The sequence below is a fragment of the Oncorhynchus nerka genome, linkage group LG9a (genome assembly GCF_034236695.1).
Source record: "Oncorhynchus nerka isolate Pitt River linkage group LG9a, Oner_Uvic_2.0, whole genome shotgun sequence".
In the NCBI taxonomy this organism is placed as follows: Eukaryota; Metazoa; Chordata; class Actinopteri; order Salmoniformes; family Salmonidae; genus Oncorhynchus; species Oncorhynchus nerka.
The window spans coordinates 54,868,522-54,888,892 of NC_088404.1; the positions used below are offsets into that span (position 1 = coordinate 54,868,522).

The 20,371-nt window shown below is 42.8% G+C and overlaps 1 protein-coding gene across 1 annotated transcript in view; it reads left to right on the forward strand.

The window, feature by feature from the left end:
* Nucleotides 1–10,561: 10,561 nt before the first annotated feature.
* The window catches only part of si:ch211-284k5.2 (sperm axonemal maintenance protein CFAP97D1), a 29,565-nt gene continuing 19,755 nt past the window's right edge, over nt 10,562–20,371 (forward strand). The window contains exons 1-4 of the mRNA XM_029668997.2: nt 10,562–10,676; nt 10,951–11,031; nt 12,395–12,513; nt 15,100–15,283. Coding sequence (XP_029524857.1) covers nt 10,584–10,676; nt 10,951–11,031; nt 12,395–12,513; nt 15,100–15,283 — 477 coding nt within the window. The 5' untranslated portion in view covers nt 10,562–10,583. The remainder of the gene's footprint in view (nt 10,677–10,950; nt 11,032–12,394; nt 12,514–15,099; nt 15,284–20,371) is intronic.

Genomic DNA, 20,371 nt, shown 5'->3' on the forward strand with positions numbered 1-20,371 from the left:
AAAACATCCTAAATATGGATTGCATACATCATTTGACATGTTTCTACGACCTGTAACGGAACTTTTTGAGTTTTTGTCTGGAGGAACAAGCTAACAACAAGTGGCTAAATTATGGGCTTTTTGGAACTTTATGGAACAAATCAGTCATTTATTGTCGAACTGGGATTCCTGGAACTGCCTTCTGATGAAGATATTCAAAGGTAAGTGAATATTTATAGTGTTTTTTGTAGCTTCTGTTGGCGCCAAAATGGCGGCTATTTGTTTGGGTTCTGAGCACCGGTCTCAGATTATTCTTTTTCCGTAAAGTTTAAAAAAAAATCTGACACAGCGGTTGCATAGAGGATACATTTATCTTTAATTCTGTGAAAAACACTTGCATCTTTTATTGATGTTTATTGTGAGTATTTCTGCAAAATCACCGGATGTTTTGGAATCAAAACATTTCTGCACGTGAAGCGCCAATGTAAACTGAGATTTTTAATATATATATATATATATATATATATGCACATTATCGAACAAAACACACAATACATGTATAACATGATGTCCTATGAGTGTCATCTGATGGAGATAATCAAGGGTTAGTGATTCATTTTATCTATATTTATGCTTTTGTGACTGTGAAATATCGCTCTGTGTGTTTTTGAATTTGGTGGTCATCTAACATAAATATATGTTGTGTTTTCACTGTAAAACATTTTAAAAATTGGACACAGTGAGTAGATTAACAAGATGTGTATCTTTCATTTGCTGTATTGGACTTGTTAATGTGTGAAAGTTTAATATTTCTAAAGAATATTTTTATCAGCTGACTGGGAGGGCATGTTCCCTTCAGGGAACTCCTTGTGCCCCCCTAGCCCCAACATTAAGTCTTATTACATACAGCCAGGAATAACTATTGGATATAAGAGCGACCTCAACTTACCAACATTACGACCAGGAATACGACTTTCCCGAAGTGGATCCTCTGTTTGGACCACCACCCAACCCAGGACAATGGATCTAATCCCAGAAGCAGACCCAAAACCAAGGTGCCACAACAGGGGCAGATGGAGCGGCCTCCTGAGCAGGCTCTGTAGACTTGCACATCGCCCACCACTCCCGAGTATACTACTCGCCAATGTCTAGTCTCTTCACAACATGGTAGACGAAATTCGAGCAAGGTTTGCCTTCCAGAGAGACATCAGAGTATGTAACATCATGGCTCTCTCGGGATATGTTGTTGGAATCAGTTCAACCCCTGGGCTTCGCCATGCATCACGCTGACAGAGATAAACACCTCTCTGGGAAGAGGAAGGGCGGGGGTGTATGCTTCATGATTAACGACTCATGGTGTATGTTGTTATGATTACAGGAACTCAAGTCCTTCTGCTCACCCGACCTAGAATTCCTCACAATCAAATGGCGGCCATATTACCTTCCAAGACAATTGTCATCATTTATCATCACAGCTGTGTACATTCCCCCTCAAGCAGACACCAAGATAGCCCTAAAGGAACTTCACTGGATTCTATGTAAACTGGAAACCATATATCCCGAGGCTGCATTTATTGTAGCTGGGGATTTTAACAAAGCAAATTTGATAACAAGGCTACCTAAATTCTATCAGCATATTGATTGCACTACGCACAGGGGTATTACAATCGACCACTGCTACTCTAACTTCCACGATGCACACAAAGTCCTCCTCCGCCCTCTCTTTGGCAAATCTGACCATGACTCCATCTTGCTTTGATGATAATACAGTGCCTCCGTCGCGGCCTGCTAACAAGAACTGTGTCCCCCCCTCCTTCTCTGTGGCTGACGTGAGTAAAACATTGCGTGTTAACCCTCGCAGGCTGCTGACCCAGACGGCATCCCTAGCCGCGTCCTCAGAGCACGCGCAGACCAGCTGGCTAGTGTGTTTTTACGGACATATTCAATCGCCCCCTATCCCAGTCTTCTGTCCCCACATGCTTCAAGATGGCCACCATTGTTCCTGTACCCAAGAAGGCAAAGATAACTGAACTAAATGACTACCGTCCCATAGCACTCACTTCTGTAGTCATGAAGTGCTTTGAGAGGATTTTCCATTTCCTGTCACCTTACCGGCCAACCTAGACGCACTTCAGTTGGCATACCGCCCAAACAGGTCCACAGATGACGCAATCGCCATCACACTGCCTTATCCCATCTGGACAAGAGGAATACCTATTGTAAGAATGCTGTTCCATGACTACAGCTCAGCATTCAACACCATACTACCCTCCAAGCTCATCATCAAGCTGGAGGACCTTGGTCTCAACCCCGCGCTGTGCAATTGGGTCCTGGACTTCCTGACGAGCCGCCCCCAGGTGGTGAAGGTAGGAAACAACATCTCCACCTCGCTGACCCTCAACACTGGGGCCCCACAAGGGTGCGTGCTCAGCCTCCTCCTGTACTCCCTGTTCACCCTCGACTGCGTGGCATGCACGCCTCCAACTCAATCATCAAGTTTTCTGACGGCACAACAGTAGTAGGCCTGATCATCAACATTGCTGAGACAGCCTACGGGGAGTAGTTGAGAGCACTCGGAGTGTGGTGTTAGGAAAACTACCGCTCACTCTACATCAACAAAAGAAAGGAGATGATTGTGGACTTCAGGAAACAGCAGAGGGAGCACCCGCCTATCCACATCAAAGGGACAGCAGCGGAGAAAATGGAACGTTTTAACTTGTTGAGGACGTGGTACCGAAGTGGGGACCACAATCAGCAGAAATGCTCAAGAGCGCCACCATAGAGGTTGATAAACCTCAAACTTTCATTAAAATTGACATACAATATACTGAATTAAAGCTACACTCGTTGTGAATCTATCGACCAAGTCAGATTTGTAAAATGCTTTTCGGGGAACGCATGAGAAGCTATTATCTGATACCATGCACCCTCAAAATACTCCACCGTCACCAAAAACGACAGATTTTGCGTTAGCCGTCGCAAACGAAAACGCTGAAATAAAATATAAAACATTCATTACCTTTGACGAGCTTCTTTCTTGGCACTCCTAGATGTCCCATAAACATCATTTAGGGTCTTTTTTCGATTAAATCGGTCCATAAATAGCCTAGATATCGAACTACGACTCAGTCGCGAGTAAAGAAAAAAAAATAGCATTTCATAACGTAACGTAGTTTTTTAAAATTCAAAAAGTCGACGATAAACTTTCACAAAACACTTCGAAATACTTTTGTTATGCAACTTTAGGTATTAGTACACGTTAATAAGCGATAAAATTCCTCAGGAGGCGATGTGAAAAGATTAGCTTGTCTGTGGAAAAAATGCTGTCTTGAAAAAGTCGAACCAAAATCTGGGCGGGGACAGTAGGAAAGGAGTTCCCTTGTTTCGGTTAGACCAAGAATCAATTGCGCAACAAATGACGTGACTCTAGACAACCTGGGGAAGCTGTAGCCAATGAAAACTCGGCTCTATGTAATTCTGTTCGCTTTTAACAATTGCCTGTAGTCGCGGAAGAATATATTTTTCCATTTTCAGTGAACAGATTTTCATGCACTATTCGATGAAACGCACGTTCCGTAAATGCCACAGGCGTGATTTAAACAGTTTTGGAAACGTCTGAGTGTTTTCTATCCACAAACACTAATAATATGCATATACTATATTCCTGGCATGAATAGCAGGGCGCTGAAATGTTGCACGATTTTTAACAAAAAGCTGCGAAAATCTGCTTGAATTCTGAACTTCCCTAAGAGGTTTTAAGTTCCTCGGCGTACACATCAACGACAAACTGAAATGGTCCACCCACACAGACTGTGGTGAAGAAGGCGCAACAGGCTGAAGAAATTTGGCTTGTCACCCAAAACCCTGACTAACTTTTACAGATCCATAATTGAGAGCATCCTGTCAGGCTGTATCACAGCCTGGTGTGGCAACTGCTCCGCCCTAACCCACAAGGCAAAATCTGTCAAAATCTGTTTTCATCTAAGCATGAGCCAAAACTAATTTACCGCTTCACTGCTGCTGTTTGTGAGAACACACACACACACACTTAACTGTGAGGTGTCTGAAGTAGAATAATTATTTGTCCTGAGACTTCCTCAGACAGCTGCCTGCTGGGAGATTTTCCATTTCCTGTCAGCTGGGATCTACTGTAAACACACACATCGCTGTGAGGGTGTTGCTAGCTGATGATAGTTTGTCAGAAGCGATTACAGAAAACACTCTATCAGCATCACCTTCAGCTGAAATATTTATTACCGTTATACATAGTTGAGTTAATCTCAAATGTGACTGAGGGAACACACTTTCAATGGTACCTTCATGCACATTGTCAAGTCATTGACAAATGACCACAACATTAGAATTGGAGGAATGTGTGCATTTACATTGCGTTCACACGATACAGCCACATCGCGTGGTGAAACATCAGGTGGGAAGACCGTTGAGCAGTGGTGTAAAATACTTGAAAGTACTACTTAAGTAGTTATTTAGGGTATCTGGTAGCAGGTAGCCTAGTGGTTAGCGCATTGGGCCAGTAACCGAAAGGTTGCTAGATTGAATCCCCGAGCTGACAAGGTAAAAAAATTATCGTTCTGCCCCTGAACAAGGCAGTTAACCCCCTGTTCCTAGGCTGTCTTTGTAAACAATAATTTGTTCTTAAATGTCTTGCCTAGTTAAATAAAACATCTGTATAATTAATATTTATATTTTTGACAACTTTAAGTTTTACTTCACTACATTCCTAAAGAAAATAATGTATGTTTTACTCCATACATTTCCCCTGACACCCAAAAGTACTCGTTACCTTTTGAATGCTTAGCAGGACAGGACAACTGTCTAATTCACACAGTTATCAAGATGACATTCCTGGTCATCCCTACTGCCTCTGATCTGGCGGACTCACTAAACACATGCTTCATTTGTAAATTATGTCTGAGAGTTGGTGCGTCCCTGGCTATCCGTAAATAAAAAATAAAATGGTGCCGTCTGGTTTGCTTAATACAAGGAATTTGAAATGATTTATACTTTTACTTTTAATACTTAAGTATATTTGAGCAATTACATTTACTTTTGATACTTAAGTATATTTGAGCAATTACATTTACTTTTGATACTTAAGTATATTTAAAACCAAAATACTTTTAGACAAGTAGTATTTTACTGGGTGACTTAACTTTTACTTGAGTCATTTTCTATGAAGGTATCTTTGCTTTTACTCAAGTATGACAATTGGGTACTTTTTCCACCACTGCCATTGAGAGATGCGAGCATGTGTGAGGGAGCCCACATGAGGGCGAGGCTAGCGTGACTGGGCAAGTGCCGCTTGTATAATGTAATCACTCTGTAACACACCTTGTAATTCTTCTGCAGTAAATCTCCTCTGCAGATGCCACCACATCTATTTTCTGCGATTTAAGTTTAATTTATGCGGTACAATTGATAGTCACCTTACTGAAGTACGTTATTCCTATCACGCTATTGGCCTCGGCCTACTCACAGGGATCCTCTTGGATCCTGGAACCCTCGTCCTCTACTACTCTCTTCACTGCCTCAGCATACAAAACCTTCTTTACTACTCTGACCCTGGCAACCTCAACCTGCCTCTCTCTCACTGGGCACATTTGGAACTCCAGCAACATGGGTAGCCCCTACAGTTAAAGGTCCAATGCAGTCCAAATTCAGTATTTCCTGTGTTTTGTATCATATTGTTCAACAGCTACTGAAACGAATACTCTCAACGTGTTGGTAAAAAAATATTATCTACTCAGGATCTTCTAATCAGCTGGCTTGCATGGGCGGGAGTTCGGCTTTCCATGCTGACATCACCATGCAGCAAATTGGTTAATAGACCAATGACACAGAGAGTTTCAAACCTCTGCCAAAAACAGCTAAGTTTTCCCCTCTCCACTTAGAACAGCAAAATCCTTGCTTAACAAAAAACTATTTTTGCCAATTTTAATAAATCTATTACAGAAAGGCATTTCTTTATTACCCAGAAATTATATTGATATAAAAACAGCTGCTTTGGGCCTTTAATACACACAGCGTTTACCATCTGTACTACACATTCCTTTGTCTCATGCCCTTCTGCACACTCACATCTAGGAATCTTCCTCCTTCAAAGTGCTGCAACATGACCATAAGCTTGGCACCTAAAACACCGTAATGGGTTCGAGACAAGCTCTCACAGGATAACTGACACATCCTAACTTGACTAAAACTCAGATTCAAAACTCAGCAGGACAGACGGTGTGTTCTCTGTTTCACCATGCTCTCCACCGGGTCTATGTTGCATCAAACGGCGGGCGTCACAGATACAGGGAATATTCCATTTCAGTTGATCCTCCTCAACACTTAATGCCACCCCATTTCTCACTTCTTTCAACGGCACCCCGCTCTGGAGAGTAAAGCAAGACACAGGTCTTGTCCAGACGAGCGTGGTGCAGAACGCCCACTCCCCCTGGGCGGAGGAAACAACAAAAATCACCACAAGTCTACTTTTAGTTACTTTCACTGATTCAACAGTCCCCAGACACTTCTCCACCCAACCTGACACCACATATGGATCAGCCAGAAGGCAATGATCCATTCACTCCAAAAATCTCACCCCCACAGGGTCAGAATCGTCTTTGTCATCAACGGGGTGAGGCTCGAACTTGGCGGTGTTCACTGCATCTGCCACTGCATGTAATCAGAGAATGATACGACGAAGCCACCTGCCCCGCTGTGCGTTTTGGTTCGGATGCACCCATAACAAAACAAACGCAGATGACCCCACCGGGAAGAGAAACTACTTGGTTCACCTCTCACTCTTCAATAACCTGCCAATCACTCACACCTTCTTCTTCTATAGTATATTGGTGATCACACCGTTTAATGTAAATTACGCCACCTACTATGTGGGATGGAAACACAATTCCCCTAAAAAAAACTGAACTACACAAACATTTATAAAAATTTAAAAAATCCAACAATTTTACTGTTAAAAAATGAATTAATAAAACAGAGCTGATCCCTACACAGGCGCCAGTACCCACTCGTATCTTCCACTCCAATTTTAGACATTTCCTTTTTTTGTTCCAGTTTTCGATACTAGTGTGGTCCGTTCAGAACATTCGTCTTCACCAAATTAGCTTGACAAGCTGCTTAAGCTAATTTGCTGCTTAATTCAAACTCAGCATCCACTTCCACCATCTTCCCTTCACCCCACACATAAGTCATTGGATTTACTAAAACACTGTCTCGGGACGCTACATCACTCACACCTGTGAGCAATTACTCACTTCTTCTTCTTCTTCTTTTGAGGTTTATACAGTCGTATGAAAAAGTTTGGGCACCCCTCTGAGGCTGCATAATAATTTATTCTGTCATTACAGAAAATGATCAGTGGCATGCCATTCATTTTCTAATAAAAACTGAGTACTGGGGTATTGTCCAGACAAAGACTTTTAGTGTAGCAATATTAAGTTGTATGAAATTAAATCAGATGTGAAAAATAGGCTATGCAAAAATGTGGACACCCTTGTCATTCTGTTGTTTTGAATACCTGTAACTACTTAGCACTGATTAATTGGAACACACAATTGGTTTGGTGAGCTCATTAAGCCTTGAACTTCATAGACAAGTGCATCCAATCATGAGAAAAGGTATTTAAGGTGGCCAATTGCAAGTTGTTGTTCTCTTTGACTCTCATCTGAAGAGTGGCAACATGGGGGCCTCAAAACTCTCAAATGACCTGAAAACAACGATGGTTCAACATTATGGTTTAGAGGAAGGCTACAAAAAGCTATCGCAGAGATTTAACCTGTCAGTGTCCACTGTAAGGAACATAGTGAGGAAATGGAAGACCACAGGCACAGTTCTTGTTAAGGCCAGAAGTGGCAGGCCAAGTAAAATATCGGAGAGGCAAAGGCGAAGGATGGTGAAAACGTTCAAAAACAGCCCACAGACCATCTCCAAAGACCTACAGCATCATCTTGCTGCAGATGGTGTCACTGTGCATCGTTAAACAATTCAGCGCACTTTGCACAATGAGAAGCTGTATGGGAGATTGATGCGGAAGAAGCCTTTTCTGCACACAAGCCACAAACAGTCGCTTGAGGTATGCTAACGCATTTGGCAAGCCAGCTTCATTTTGGAATAAGGTGATGTGGACTGATGAAACAAAGATTGAGTTATTTGGTCATAACAAGGGACGTGATGCATGTCGGCAAAAGAACACAGCGTTCCAAGAAAAACACTTGCTACCCACAGTAAAATTTGGTGGGGGTTCCATCATGCTGTGGGGCTGTGTGGCCAGTGCCGGTACTGGGAATCTTGTTAAAGTTGAGGGTCGCATGGACTCCACTCAATATCAGCAGATTCTTGGGAATAATGTTGAAGAATCAGTCAAAGTTGAAGTTACGCTGGGGCTGGCTATTTCAACAAGACAACGACCCAAAACACTGCTCAAAATCTACCCGGTCATTTATGCAGAGGAACAAGTACAATGTTCTGGAATGGCCATCCCAGTCCCCAGACCTGAATATCATTGAGACTCTGTGGGATGATTTGAAGCGGACTGTCCATGCTCGGCAACCATCAAACCTAACTGAACTGGAGATGTTTTGTAAGGAGGAATGGTCCAAAATACCTTCATCCAGAATCCAGACACTCATTAGAGGCTATGGGAAGCGTCTAGAGGCTGTTATTTTAGCAAAAGGAGGCTCTACTAAATATTGATGTGATTTTTCTATTGGGGTGCCCAAAATTATGCACCTGTCTAATTTTTTTTGATGCATATTGCACATTTTCTGTTAATCCAATAAACCTCATTTCACTACTGAAATATTACTGTGTCCATCAGTTATTTGATAGATCAAAATGAAATTGCTGATCCAAACACCCAATTATTTATAAATGGAAATCATGGAAATTGTCAGGGGTGCCCAAACTTTTTCATACGACTGTAGATAGACTACACTCATTAGGTGTATTGCCGCCACCTACTGTACGGGGTAGTAAAAAATACTCCAGAAACATGTTTTTTGGTTGAACAAATTTACGCTACTACCCTGAACAAAAAAAGAATACATACTCCTTCCGTCAGGTTTTAAATATCTATTCAGATCCCTACACAGGCTCAGAAACCAGGGAGGGGGGCTCTTCATTCAGTACTCCCTGTAACATTTTGGCTGTAAAGTCCTGGAGATTCAGCTATCTATTTGCCGCCTTCACAATGATGTCTAACTTTTTAGATGTTTTATTAGTTTGACTAGTGCAATGGATCAATTTAGCACTATAAACGCAACAAAGTCCACCTTCTTCACTGTTAGTGTGTTGGGATCCTTCTCCTGCATGGCATTCACTGTAGACTGTGGGACATTCACTTCCATCTCATCTACACTCACTCCTTCAGCTATTTTCACTGCCTCCACATAGGAGATCTGCTGGATAGCCCTGATCCTAGCTCCTGCGACCTCCTTCATCCTTACAGGGGTACTCCAGGAACTTGGGAACATGATTCCCCATCATCACAACATGCTTCATCTGACTCTTCAGCTGCTAAATATTTATTCATTCAACAAACACTTGCCACTTGTCCAAACTTTTTACAATTGTAACACTGCAGCGGTTTCTGTACTTATGGTAATTACTCACTTCTTCTCAAGCCTTGCTGATGGTCTCCAAGCACCTGTTGGCGCCGGCTGCCGCCACCTAGGGATGGAATGTAAATAGTGGAAGTTTAATGTCTGACTTTGGCCAACAACACTTACCTTTTCCTAAAACTTTACATGAACAACCTAATAACACTGAAAATAACATCTCTGCATATGATGAGGCTGAGTTGGTTGATGGGACTTCTATACTAGTCTCATTATGCAGTATAACTGTACAGCTTTCATATTAATGCAATATGTGTACAAATGGTTGCACAGCGATTCGTACCTATTAAAATGTATTAATGGTTTAAGATCTGGTTCTTTCAACAACCGAAAAACTGCAACATAATCTATTTTCTTACAGAAATGATTTTGAAAAAGAGAATAATGATTTGGGAAAATGTGCTCAAACAATCTAGATGTCACCATTTGGCATTTTGTGGTACATCTATTTTTTTAAACAAAATATAGCATCCATAGTCATGTGGATGTGTTAAGTGTTAAGTTCTCTAACTGAGGTTTTTTGATTAATTAGACTCCAGTTTGTAAAACATTTAAACGTTCAGTCATTTAGCAGACGCCCTTATCCAGAGCAACTTGCAGTAGTGAGTGCATTCTTTTTTTCGTAAACAGACATTGATATTAGTGGCAGCCTTTGCCTTCAGGGCCTGTGTTTGGAGTAGAGCAGCTTTTTATTGAAGCCACTGGGGAGTAAGTCAGTCCACTAATAATTCATTGACATACAATCTGCCCACATTAGAAACAGTAGCATTAGTAAGGGAGATACAGGTGAGTCATGGCGCCATGGTAACTGCCTTAAGCCGAGCGAGCCTTAGCCGGACCTCCTGCTTGGAAAGTGGGGCGTGTGTGTGTGTGTGTGTGGGGAGGAGGAGGAGGGGCGGTGGGGGGTTTATTGGCAGGTGCCCTGAAGTGCCAGAAAGCCCAGAGCTACACAACTGAAACATGCACAGGTCATACCAACCACTGAAACCTGCAACAAACAAGTACCTGCAAAAGAAATGGGACCAGACCAGATATGAGGAGCATAGGAATAAGGTATGAGATAAATGTGTCTGTTTGTGCCTGTATTTATACGTGCACACATATATATGTCTGTAGACAAGTACACAAGTGAATACATGTGCATATTTATTAAAGTGTTAATTCATTAAAGCATATTGTCACATGCCTGATCACCAGGCATTTTATTTTCCTCCTGTATGATCTTCAGAAGCATTACTTTTACACACCAAATGAATGAAGTAAATCGACAATGGATTACATAATTAACTTCCATAACAACCTAACATTAACTTAACATCACCTCCAGCTGAGTACGGCCAGGCCCATTGTGGACACGAAAGGCATTAGAACACCTGCACATGTTCAGCTGAAACTCAAGAAACTCCAGGTCAGTGGACACACACACACTGGTTACAATGGTGTAATGATGGGGCGGTGAGTCGGATGCAGGTGCAGGTGAAACGTTTTAGTAAAACATCAACACCAAGAACACGACACTAACATAAGGCAGTACATCGAGACACAAGGACAACACCAACTGGTTAGTGAACCTGGGAGAGTGACATACGTATAAAGGGGAGGAAATGATGAAGGTAATGGCATCCAGTTGTGAATCATAATGATTCACAGGTGCGCGTAATGATGAGTGCCAGGTGTGCGTAATGATGAATCCCAGGTCCGGTGGTTATTACTCTGGCAACGTCGTACGCCAGAGATGGAGCAGACGTGACAAATGGCTGGATGATGTTACCTTACAGTAGTGGTTGAAAATATATATATTTGTTTATAAAATAAATTGACCTGGAAAAACATACACTGAGTATACCAAACATTAGGAAAACCTTCATAATATTGAGTTGCAAACTCCGCCTATTTCCCTCAGGACAGACTCAATTCATCGGAGCATGCAGCATGGAGCATGTCGAAAGCATTCCACAGGGATGCTGGCCCATGTTTACTCCAATGCTTCCCACTGTTGTATCAAGTTGGCTGGATGTCCTTTAGGTGGTGGACCATTCTTGATACACAAGGGAAACTGTGCAGCGTTGCAGTTCTTGAAACGAACCAGTGCGCCTGTAACCTACTACTATACCCCGTTCAAAGGCAGTTACATCTTTTGTCTTGCCCATTCACCCTCTGAATGGCACACACACAATCCATATCTGAATTGTCTCAAGGCTTAAAAATCCTTCTCTAACCAGTCTCCTCCCCTTCATCTACACTGATTGAAGTGGATATAACACATGGCATCAATAAGAGATCATAGCTTTCTCCTGGATTCTCCTGCAGTCTATGTCATGGAAAGAGCAATGTTTTGTATATGTTTTGTATACTCAGTGTGCTATCACATATTACTATAGGTTCAAAAGTATTGCAGTAGGACATTTAGTTTCATTGCAGACTGTATATGAAAGACATACAGTAGATAAAGTGAAATCATATTTTCATCAAGCATTGCCATAAAAATGGCCATAGACAAGGGTATAAAATAATTGTAAAACTGCTACTGTATCCTTACAACTACAATGTGTATGTGTCTCACATAGGCATTCAATATCTGAAACATTAGAATGTATGCCTATATCAGTCATAAATGTCTACTGATAGCACAGTCATTACCAACAAGGTTTGAATGTCAAGATATAGTGAAATATAGCCTGTCACCTGAAGTGGCATATAACTGGTTATGTCAATATCTGACATTTTTTAAATGAGATATGTCTGCCATTACGTCTATTTTTATCGATCAGTTACAAGATGAGAGGCTGGTCACCATCGAGAGAGACAACAGTCTCCTGTCCTCCAAGCTGTCTGACATCGTGCGGTCCAAAGGTCTGGTCGACCACAGGAACCATTATCCCGAGAGAAGGTAAGGGCTACTCACGTTTCACGTTTAAGTCACTTTTAAAAACCTCTCAGCACTGTGTCACGGCAATACTCTCCATAGGAAATGTAATACTCTTGTGTTTTGCAGTGATATTATATAACGTTCAGGCCATTATTCATAAGATCAATAAGTATTTGATGACTAACTGTGGACATTCTTTGTCAAAAGAAAACATGGTGGAATATTAAATTATTTTTAAGGCTTGTCCATCCATCAAATCCTCTTTGTAGATAATGCCTCACAGAATGGTGTACTGATACTCAGTTCTGCATTTATTATTCGATTGTTTATTGGATTTGGAAAGTTGTAATTACAATACGCATATAATAAACTGTCAAATCAAATCAAATGTGATTTGTCACATGCGCCGAATACAACAGATCAAATCAAATCCAAGTTTGTCACATGCGCCGAATACAACAGATCAAATCAAATCCTAGTTTGTCACGTGTGCCAAATACAACAGGTGTAGATCTTACAGTGAAATGCTTACTTATAGGCTCTAACCAATAATGATTTAAGAAGGTAAGAAAAAATATATAAATAACTGTTAGGTAAAAAATAGAAAATAAAAAGTAACAAATAATTAAACAGTAGCAGTAAAATAACAAGCGAGGCTGTATACAGGGGGTATCAGTACAGAGTCATTGTGCAGGGGCACCGGTTAGTTGAGATAATTGTCACGGTTTTCGTCGTCTGAAGAAGAGGAATCGACCAAAGCGCAGCGTGGTAAGTGTTCATGCTTTTTATTGAAACTGAACACTACAACAAAAATAACAAAGAGAATAACCGAAACAGTCCTGTAAGGTGCAAAACACTAAACAGAAAATAACTACACACAAAAACCATGTGGGAAAAGCTACCTAAGTATGGTTCCCAATCAGAGACAACGATAGACAGCTGTCCCTGATTGAGAACCATACCCGGCCAAAACAAAGAAATACAAAAACAGAAAAAAGAACATAGAATGCCCACCCAAATCACACCCTGACCAAACCAAAATAGAGACATAAAAAGCTCTAAGGTCAGGGCGTGACAGTAATTGTACATGTAGGTCGAGTTAAAGTGACTATGCATAGATTATAAACAGAGACAAGTAGCAACATAAAAGAGGGGCTGTGTAGCCCTTTGATTAGCTGTTCAGGAGTCTCATGGCTTGGGGATAGAAGCTGTTAAGAAGCCTTTTGGAGCTCAACTTAGCGCTCCGGTACCACTTGTCGCGTGGTAGCAGAGAGAACAGTCTATGACTAGGGTGGCTGGAGTCTTTGAACATTTTTAGGGCCTGGATGGCAGGAAGCTTGGCCCCAGTGATGTACTGGGCCATACGCACTACCCTCTGTAGTGCCTTATGGTTGGAGGCCGAGCAGTTGCCATACCAGGCAGTGATGCAACCATGGTGCAGCTGTAGAACCTTTTGAGGAACTGAGGACCCATACCAAATCTTTTCAGTCTCCTGAGTGGGAAGAAGCTTTGTCATGCCTTCACATCTTAGTGTCTTAGTGTGTTTGGAACATGATAGTTTGTTGGTGATGTGGACACCAAGGAACTTGATAAACGTAAACTGCACCTTTAGGCCTACTTTACACTGATTTACTGCACCAGTCCCTAGATGGGATTTACATATATTTTAAGGGCTTTTAAGATTCAAGAGAGAAGTTAAAAGAGCAAAGAGAGATTTGTTTAAGTACATTGGTTACTGTAGCTTCATTCACCTCAGTCGCTCTAAAAACACATAGCCTATTAGCTATACAATTAGTCGCTACACATTAAGTCCCATTAACTCATTAGCACAAGGACACAGGGACAAAAAACTATAATTTAATGCACAGAGGGATCTGTTAGCAGAAAAAGTATTTTATTAACAAAAGGCAGAGGTAGAACCACAGGTTCAAAAGTGGTGAGGCAAGATTAGTCTTTTCTGGATCCTGGAGTTTTCCCTGTTGGACTAGTCTTGTAGGATTATGGCACCCCCACTTTCAAAGTTCTTCAAATTTTCCGCATTGACTGACCATGTCTTAAAGTAATGATTTACTGTCGTTTCTCATTTCTCTTTGCTTCCTCAATTTCACGGCGGACAGTCTAACCACTGAGTTGGTTAAAGGTAGACTCAACTATATGACATAGATGCACAAAGTAAACAGTATGGTGGTTTAATTTCCACAACAACTAAGAGCGCTGATGCTCGAGGCTAAACTTCTCCTCTGTTTTGGTCCTGCTGCTACCACTCTGTCACAGTGTGAAATGAACCCATGCACATGCGCAGATACGCTGTGTGACTGTGTGAGAGTGAAGTCTTGCATCTCACTTATCACAATATCTGCGAAGCTGCTCATGGTCACGCTATTCGAGACTACCTTTAAAAGTGTTATAATGCCATATACAAAACACTATATGGGAAATAGTGTCAAGGACTAGTGCACTACTACCTGTGCCATGAAGGCCCAGACCCTTTGGCTAAAGTCATAGTACCTTGGATGATGGTACAGTAGGTTACACTGAGCATACATAGTGATGTGTGGAAGACAGAACTAAACATTCTGGGTCTCTCTCTCTCTCTCGGTGCTGTAGTCTGAACGCTGAGAAGAGGAGGGATGAGCTGCTGCAGGTGACTAATCAGAACCAGGCCATCTACCAGCGAATCACGGCCCGTGAATCTGACTACCGTCGCCAGCTCTGGTTGGACGACTGGGAGAGGGTGGTGCGCAGACGTGATGACATCGCTCGTTACCCTCGTGCTGTCGCCAACAAACAGGTGCGATCAATGTGATACAAGTCCATTATAGGAGCATTGTTTTCCTCTCTGAGATAGGCGAGAAACCGGAAGCAGAATTTTCATGCATTAATTGATTCAGGCAAAACTGATTTGACCTGAATTTCTGTTTGTAAAACTGAGGTGTGTTCAGTTCGCACTGAGGTGCATTCAGTTTCCCCCAAACTTACTTGAACAGACTTTGAGCTGTTTGATCCTGTTTGGTGGGTGTGGCAATGAAAGGCTTAAAGCAATGAATAATGTTTTAAAGGGTAGTGGCCATGCTGACAGCGTTCCCCAACCCACAACCCAACCCCTCCCCGTTTTTCAACTGGAAGTTCAGTACAGATAAAATCAAATGTATTTATAAAGTACTTTTTTTACAAAGTGCTTATACAGAAACCCAACCTAAAACTTCAAATTGCAAGCAATGCAGATGTTTTCACGTTTAAGGTAAGACCCAGGTGTAGACAGTTTAGAAATAACAGAAATGTATTATTCGAACAGGGGCAGGCAAAAGGACAGGTCAAGAGTAGGCAGAGGTCAGTAATCCAGAAAGGTGGGGCAAATGTCCAGGATGGCAGGCAGGCTCAGGGTCAGGAATGGTCAAAACCGGGAAACAAGAAAACAGGAACTATAGCAAAGACAGGAGCAAGGGAAAAATCAACTAACAAAACGAACTGGTAACAGACAAACAGAGAACACAGGTATTTTTTTTTTTTTAACCTTTATTTAATTAGGCAAGTCAGTTAAGAACAAATTATTATTTACAATGACGGCCTAGGAACAGTGGGTTAACTGCCTGTTCAGGGGCAGAATGACAGATTTGTACCTTGTCAGCTCGGGATTTGAACCTTCCGGTTACTAGTCCAACACTCTAACCACTAGGCTACCCTGCCGTATAAATACACAGGGGATACTGTGGAAGATGGGCGACACCTGGAGGGGGGTGGAGACACTCACAAAGACAGGTGAAACAGAACTGGGTGTGACAGATGTAGAAGTCCTCTTCAGGCTGAACATTATACGAGTACATTAAGGCCAGATTGTTCTTCAATATGTTCAAATGTTCATAGATGACCAGCAGGGTAAAATAATAATCACAGTGGTTGTAGAGGGTGCAACAGGTCAGTACCTCAGGAATACATGTCAGTTGGCTTTTCATAGCCAAGTATTCAGAGGTTGAGACAGCAGGAGAGGGAGGGAGAGACAGTCGAAAACAAGGTAGCACATCTGGTGAACAGGTTAGGGTTCCGTAGCCGCAGGCAGAACAATTGAAAATGGAGCAGCAGCACAACCATGTGGACTGGGGACAGCCAGGAGTCATTAAGCCAGGTAGTCCTGAGGCATGGGGCTCAGCTGGAAGAATGTGTTCAAACGTTAATTAGTTCCTTGTGCTGTTGGACTACTAAATGTAAGTGAATTGTATCAGTATAATGTACTTATCTATCTAGTGCAGTTGGGACAATGGTCATTTGTGAGTGAATGTATGTGTCTATGTTGTTAGTGTATGCAACATGATGGACTGACTGGTTTAAATGTGTATGATGTGAGAATGTATGTGATTCTTTTAATGGAAGGTGATGCCAAAGAAAATGTCCATCCTGGATGGACAATAAAGTTTTATTATATTCTATTCTAAATTAGAGGGAGCATACATAACCTTTTCACATGCGAGTTCCAAATATCAATTCAATTCAAGGGCTTTATTGGCATGGGAAACATGTGTTAACATTGCCAAAGCAAGTGAGGTAGACAACATACAAAGTGAATATATAAAGTGAAAAACAACAAAAATTAACAGTAAACATTACACATACAGAAGTTTCAAAACAGTAAAGACATTACAAATGTCATATTATATATATATATACAATGTACAAATAGTTAAAGGACACAAGATAAAATGAATAAGCATAAATATGGGTTGTTGGAGCGAGCGGTCGCATCCGCACTTCGGTCCGCAGGTAGTATAACTTTTCATTACATTTCATTATAGTACAACGGTTTGATTTGTCTAATCTAGTCTAATCTTAGCAATTTCTTCTTAGCTAGCTACATAGCCGTCTTTGTATCAAAGATAATTGCGTAATTATCGTATTTCGTCGTCCTAACGTAGTCTACACTGCCATCTGCCCAGCAGCTAGCCAGCTAGCAAACGTCCACCGTCTACCGAATAGCAGCACTGTAGAAACTATTACACTCAACTGAACGACTTGATTAGTGTAGTGTTAGCTAGCTACATAGTTGTCTTTGCTGTCTTCGTATCCAAGATAATTGTGTAGTTTAGAGTGTGTAGTCTTAGAGTGATTATCTTAATTTACCGAGGTTAGCTAGCCAGCTATTTGTCGTCCTTAACGTAGGAGACACTGCTAGCTAGCCAACAGCTAGCCAACGTCTACCGAATAGAAGTTCCGCACTCAACAACCCGGTCGCATTCCGCTTCGCTCCACAGGTAGTATCACATTTTCATTTCATTTCATTACAGTACAACGGTTTGATTTGCTTGATCGTAGCTAGCTACATAGCTAGCTACATAGCCGTCTTTGTATCAAAGATAATTGTGTAGTCTAGAGCGGTTTTCTAGGTTAGCTAGCCAGCTATTGTCGTTCTTTTAACGCAACGTAACGTAATCAACACTGCTAGCTAGCCACTGCTGCTAAAGCCACTTTCTACCACTCTAAAGTCCAAGCATCTGCCTCTAACCCTAGGAAGCTCTTTGCCACCTTCTCCTCCCTCCTGAATCCTCCTCCCCCCCCCCCCCTCCTCCCTCTCTGCAGATGACTTCGTCAACCATTTTGAAAAGAAGGTCGACGACATCCAATCCTCGTTTGCTAAGTCAAACGACACCGCTGGTTCTGCTCACACTGCCCTACCCTGTGCTCTGACCTCTTTCTCCCCTCTCTCTCCAGATGAAATATCGCGTCTTGTGACGGCCGGCCGCCCAACAACCTGCCCGCTTGACCCTATTCCCTCCTCTCTTCTCCAGACCATTTCCGGAGACCTTCTCCCTTACCTCACCTCGCTCATCAACTCATCCCTGACCGCTGGCTACGTCCCTTCTGTCTTCAAGAGAGCGAGAGTTGCACCCCTTCTGAAAAAACCTACACTCGATCCCTCCGATGTCAACAACTACAGACCAGTATCCCTTCTTTCTTTTCTCTCCAAAACTCTTGAACGTGCCGTCCTTGGCCAGCTCTCCCGCTATCTCTCTCAGAATGACCTTCTTGATCCAAATCAGTCAGGTTTCAAGACTAGTCATTCAACTGAGACTGCTCTTCTCTGTATCACGGAGGCGCTCCGCACTGCTAAAGCTAACTCTCTCTCCTCTGCTCTCATCCTTCTAGACCTATCGGCTGCCTTCGATACTGTGAACCATCAGATCCTCCTCTCCACCCTCTCCGAGTTGGGCATCTCCGGCACGGCCCACGCTTGGATTGCGTCCTACCTGACAGGTCGCTCCTACCAGGTGGCGTGGCGAGAATCTGTCCCCTCACCACGCGCTCTCACCACTGGTGTCCCCCAGGGCTCTGTTCTAGGCCCTCTCCTATTCTCGCTATACACCAAGTCACTTGGCTCTGTCATAACCTCACATGGTCTCTCCTATCATTGCTATGCAGACGACACACAATTAATCTTCTCCTTTCCCCCTTCTGATGACCAGGTGGCGAATCGCATCTCTGCATGTCTGGCAGACATATCAGTGTGGATGACGGATCACCACCTCAAGCTGAACCTCGGCAAGACGGAGCTGCTCTTCCTCCCGGGGAAGGACTGCCCGTTCCATGATCTCGCCATCACGGTTGACAACTCCATTGTGTCCTCCTCCCAGAGCGCTAAGAACCTTGGCGTGATCCTGGACAACACCCTGTCGTTCTCAACTAACATCAAGGCGGTGGCCCGTTCCTGTAGGTTCATGCTCTACAACATCCGCAGAGTACGACCCTGCCTCACACAGGAAGCAGCGCAGGTCCTAATCCAGGCACTTGTCATCTCCCGTCTGGATTACTGCAACTCACTGTTGGCTGGGCTCCCTGCCGGTGCCATTAAACCCCTACAACTCATCCAGAACGCCGCAGCCCGTCTGGTGTTCAACCTTCCCAAGTTCTCTCACGTCACCCCGCTCCTCCGCTCTCTCCACTGGCTTCCAGTTGAAGCTCGCATCCGCTACAAGACTATGGTGCTTGCCTACGGAGCTGTGAGGGGAACGGCACCTCAGTACCTCCAGGCTCTGATCAGGCCCTACACCCAAACAAGGGCACTGCGTTCATCCACCTCTGGCCTGCTCGCCTCCCTACCACTGAGGAAGTACAGTTCCCGCTCAGCCCAGTCAAAACTGTTCGCTGCTCTGGCCCCCCAATGGTGGAACAAACTCCCTCACGACGCCAGGACAGCGGAGTCAATCACCACCTTCCGGAGACACCTGAAACCCCACCTCTTTAAGGAATACCTAGGATAGGATAAAGTAATCCTTCTCACCCCCCTTAAAAGATTTAGATGCACTATTGTAAAGTGGCTGTTCCACTGGATGTCATAAGGTGAATGCACCAATTTGTAAGTCGCTCTGGATAAGAGCGTCTGCTAAATGACTTAAATGTAATGTAAATGTTGTATTTACAATGGTGTTTGTTCTTCACTGGTTGCCCTTTTCTCGTGGCAACAGGTCACAAATATTGCTGCTGTGATGGCACACTGTGGAATTTCACCCAAAAGATATGGGAGTTTTTCAAAATTGGATTTGTTTTCGAATTCTTTGTGGATCTGTGTAATCTGGGGGAAATATGTCTCTCTAATATGGTCATACATTGGGCAGGAGCTTAGGAAGTGCAGCTCAGTTTCCACCTCATTTTGTGGGCAGTGAGCACATAGCCTGTCTTCTCTTGAGAGCCATGTCTGCCTATGGCGGTCTTTCTCAATAGCAAGGCTATGCTCACTGAGTCTGTACATAGTCAAAGCTTTCCTTAATTTTGGGTCAGTCACAGTGGTCAGGTATTCTGCCGCTGTGTACTCTCTGTGTAGGGCCAAATAGCATTCTAGTTTGCTCTGTTTTTTTGTTAATTCTTTCCAATGTGTTAAGTAATTATCTTTTTT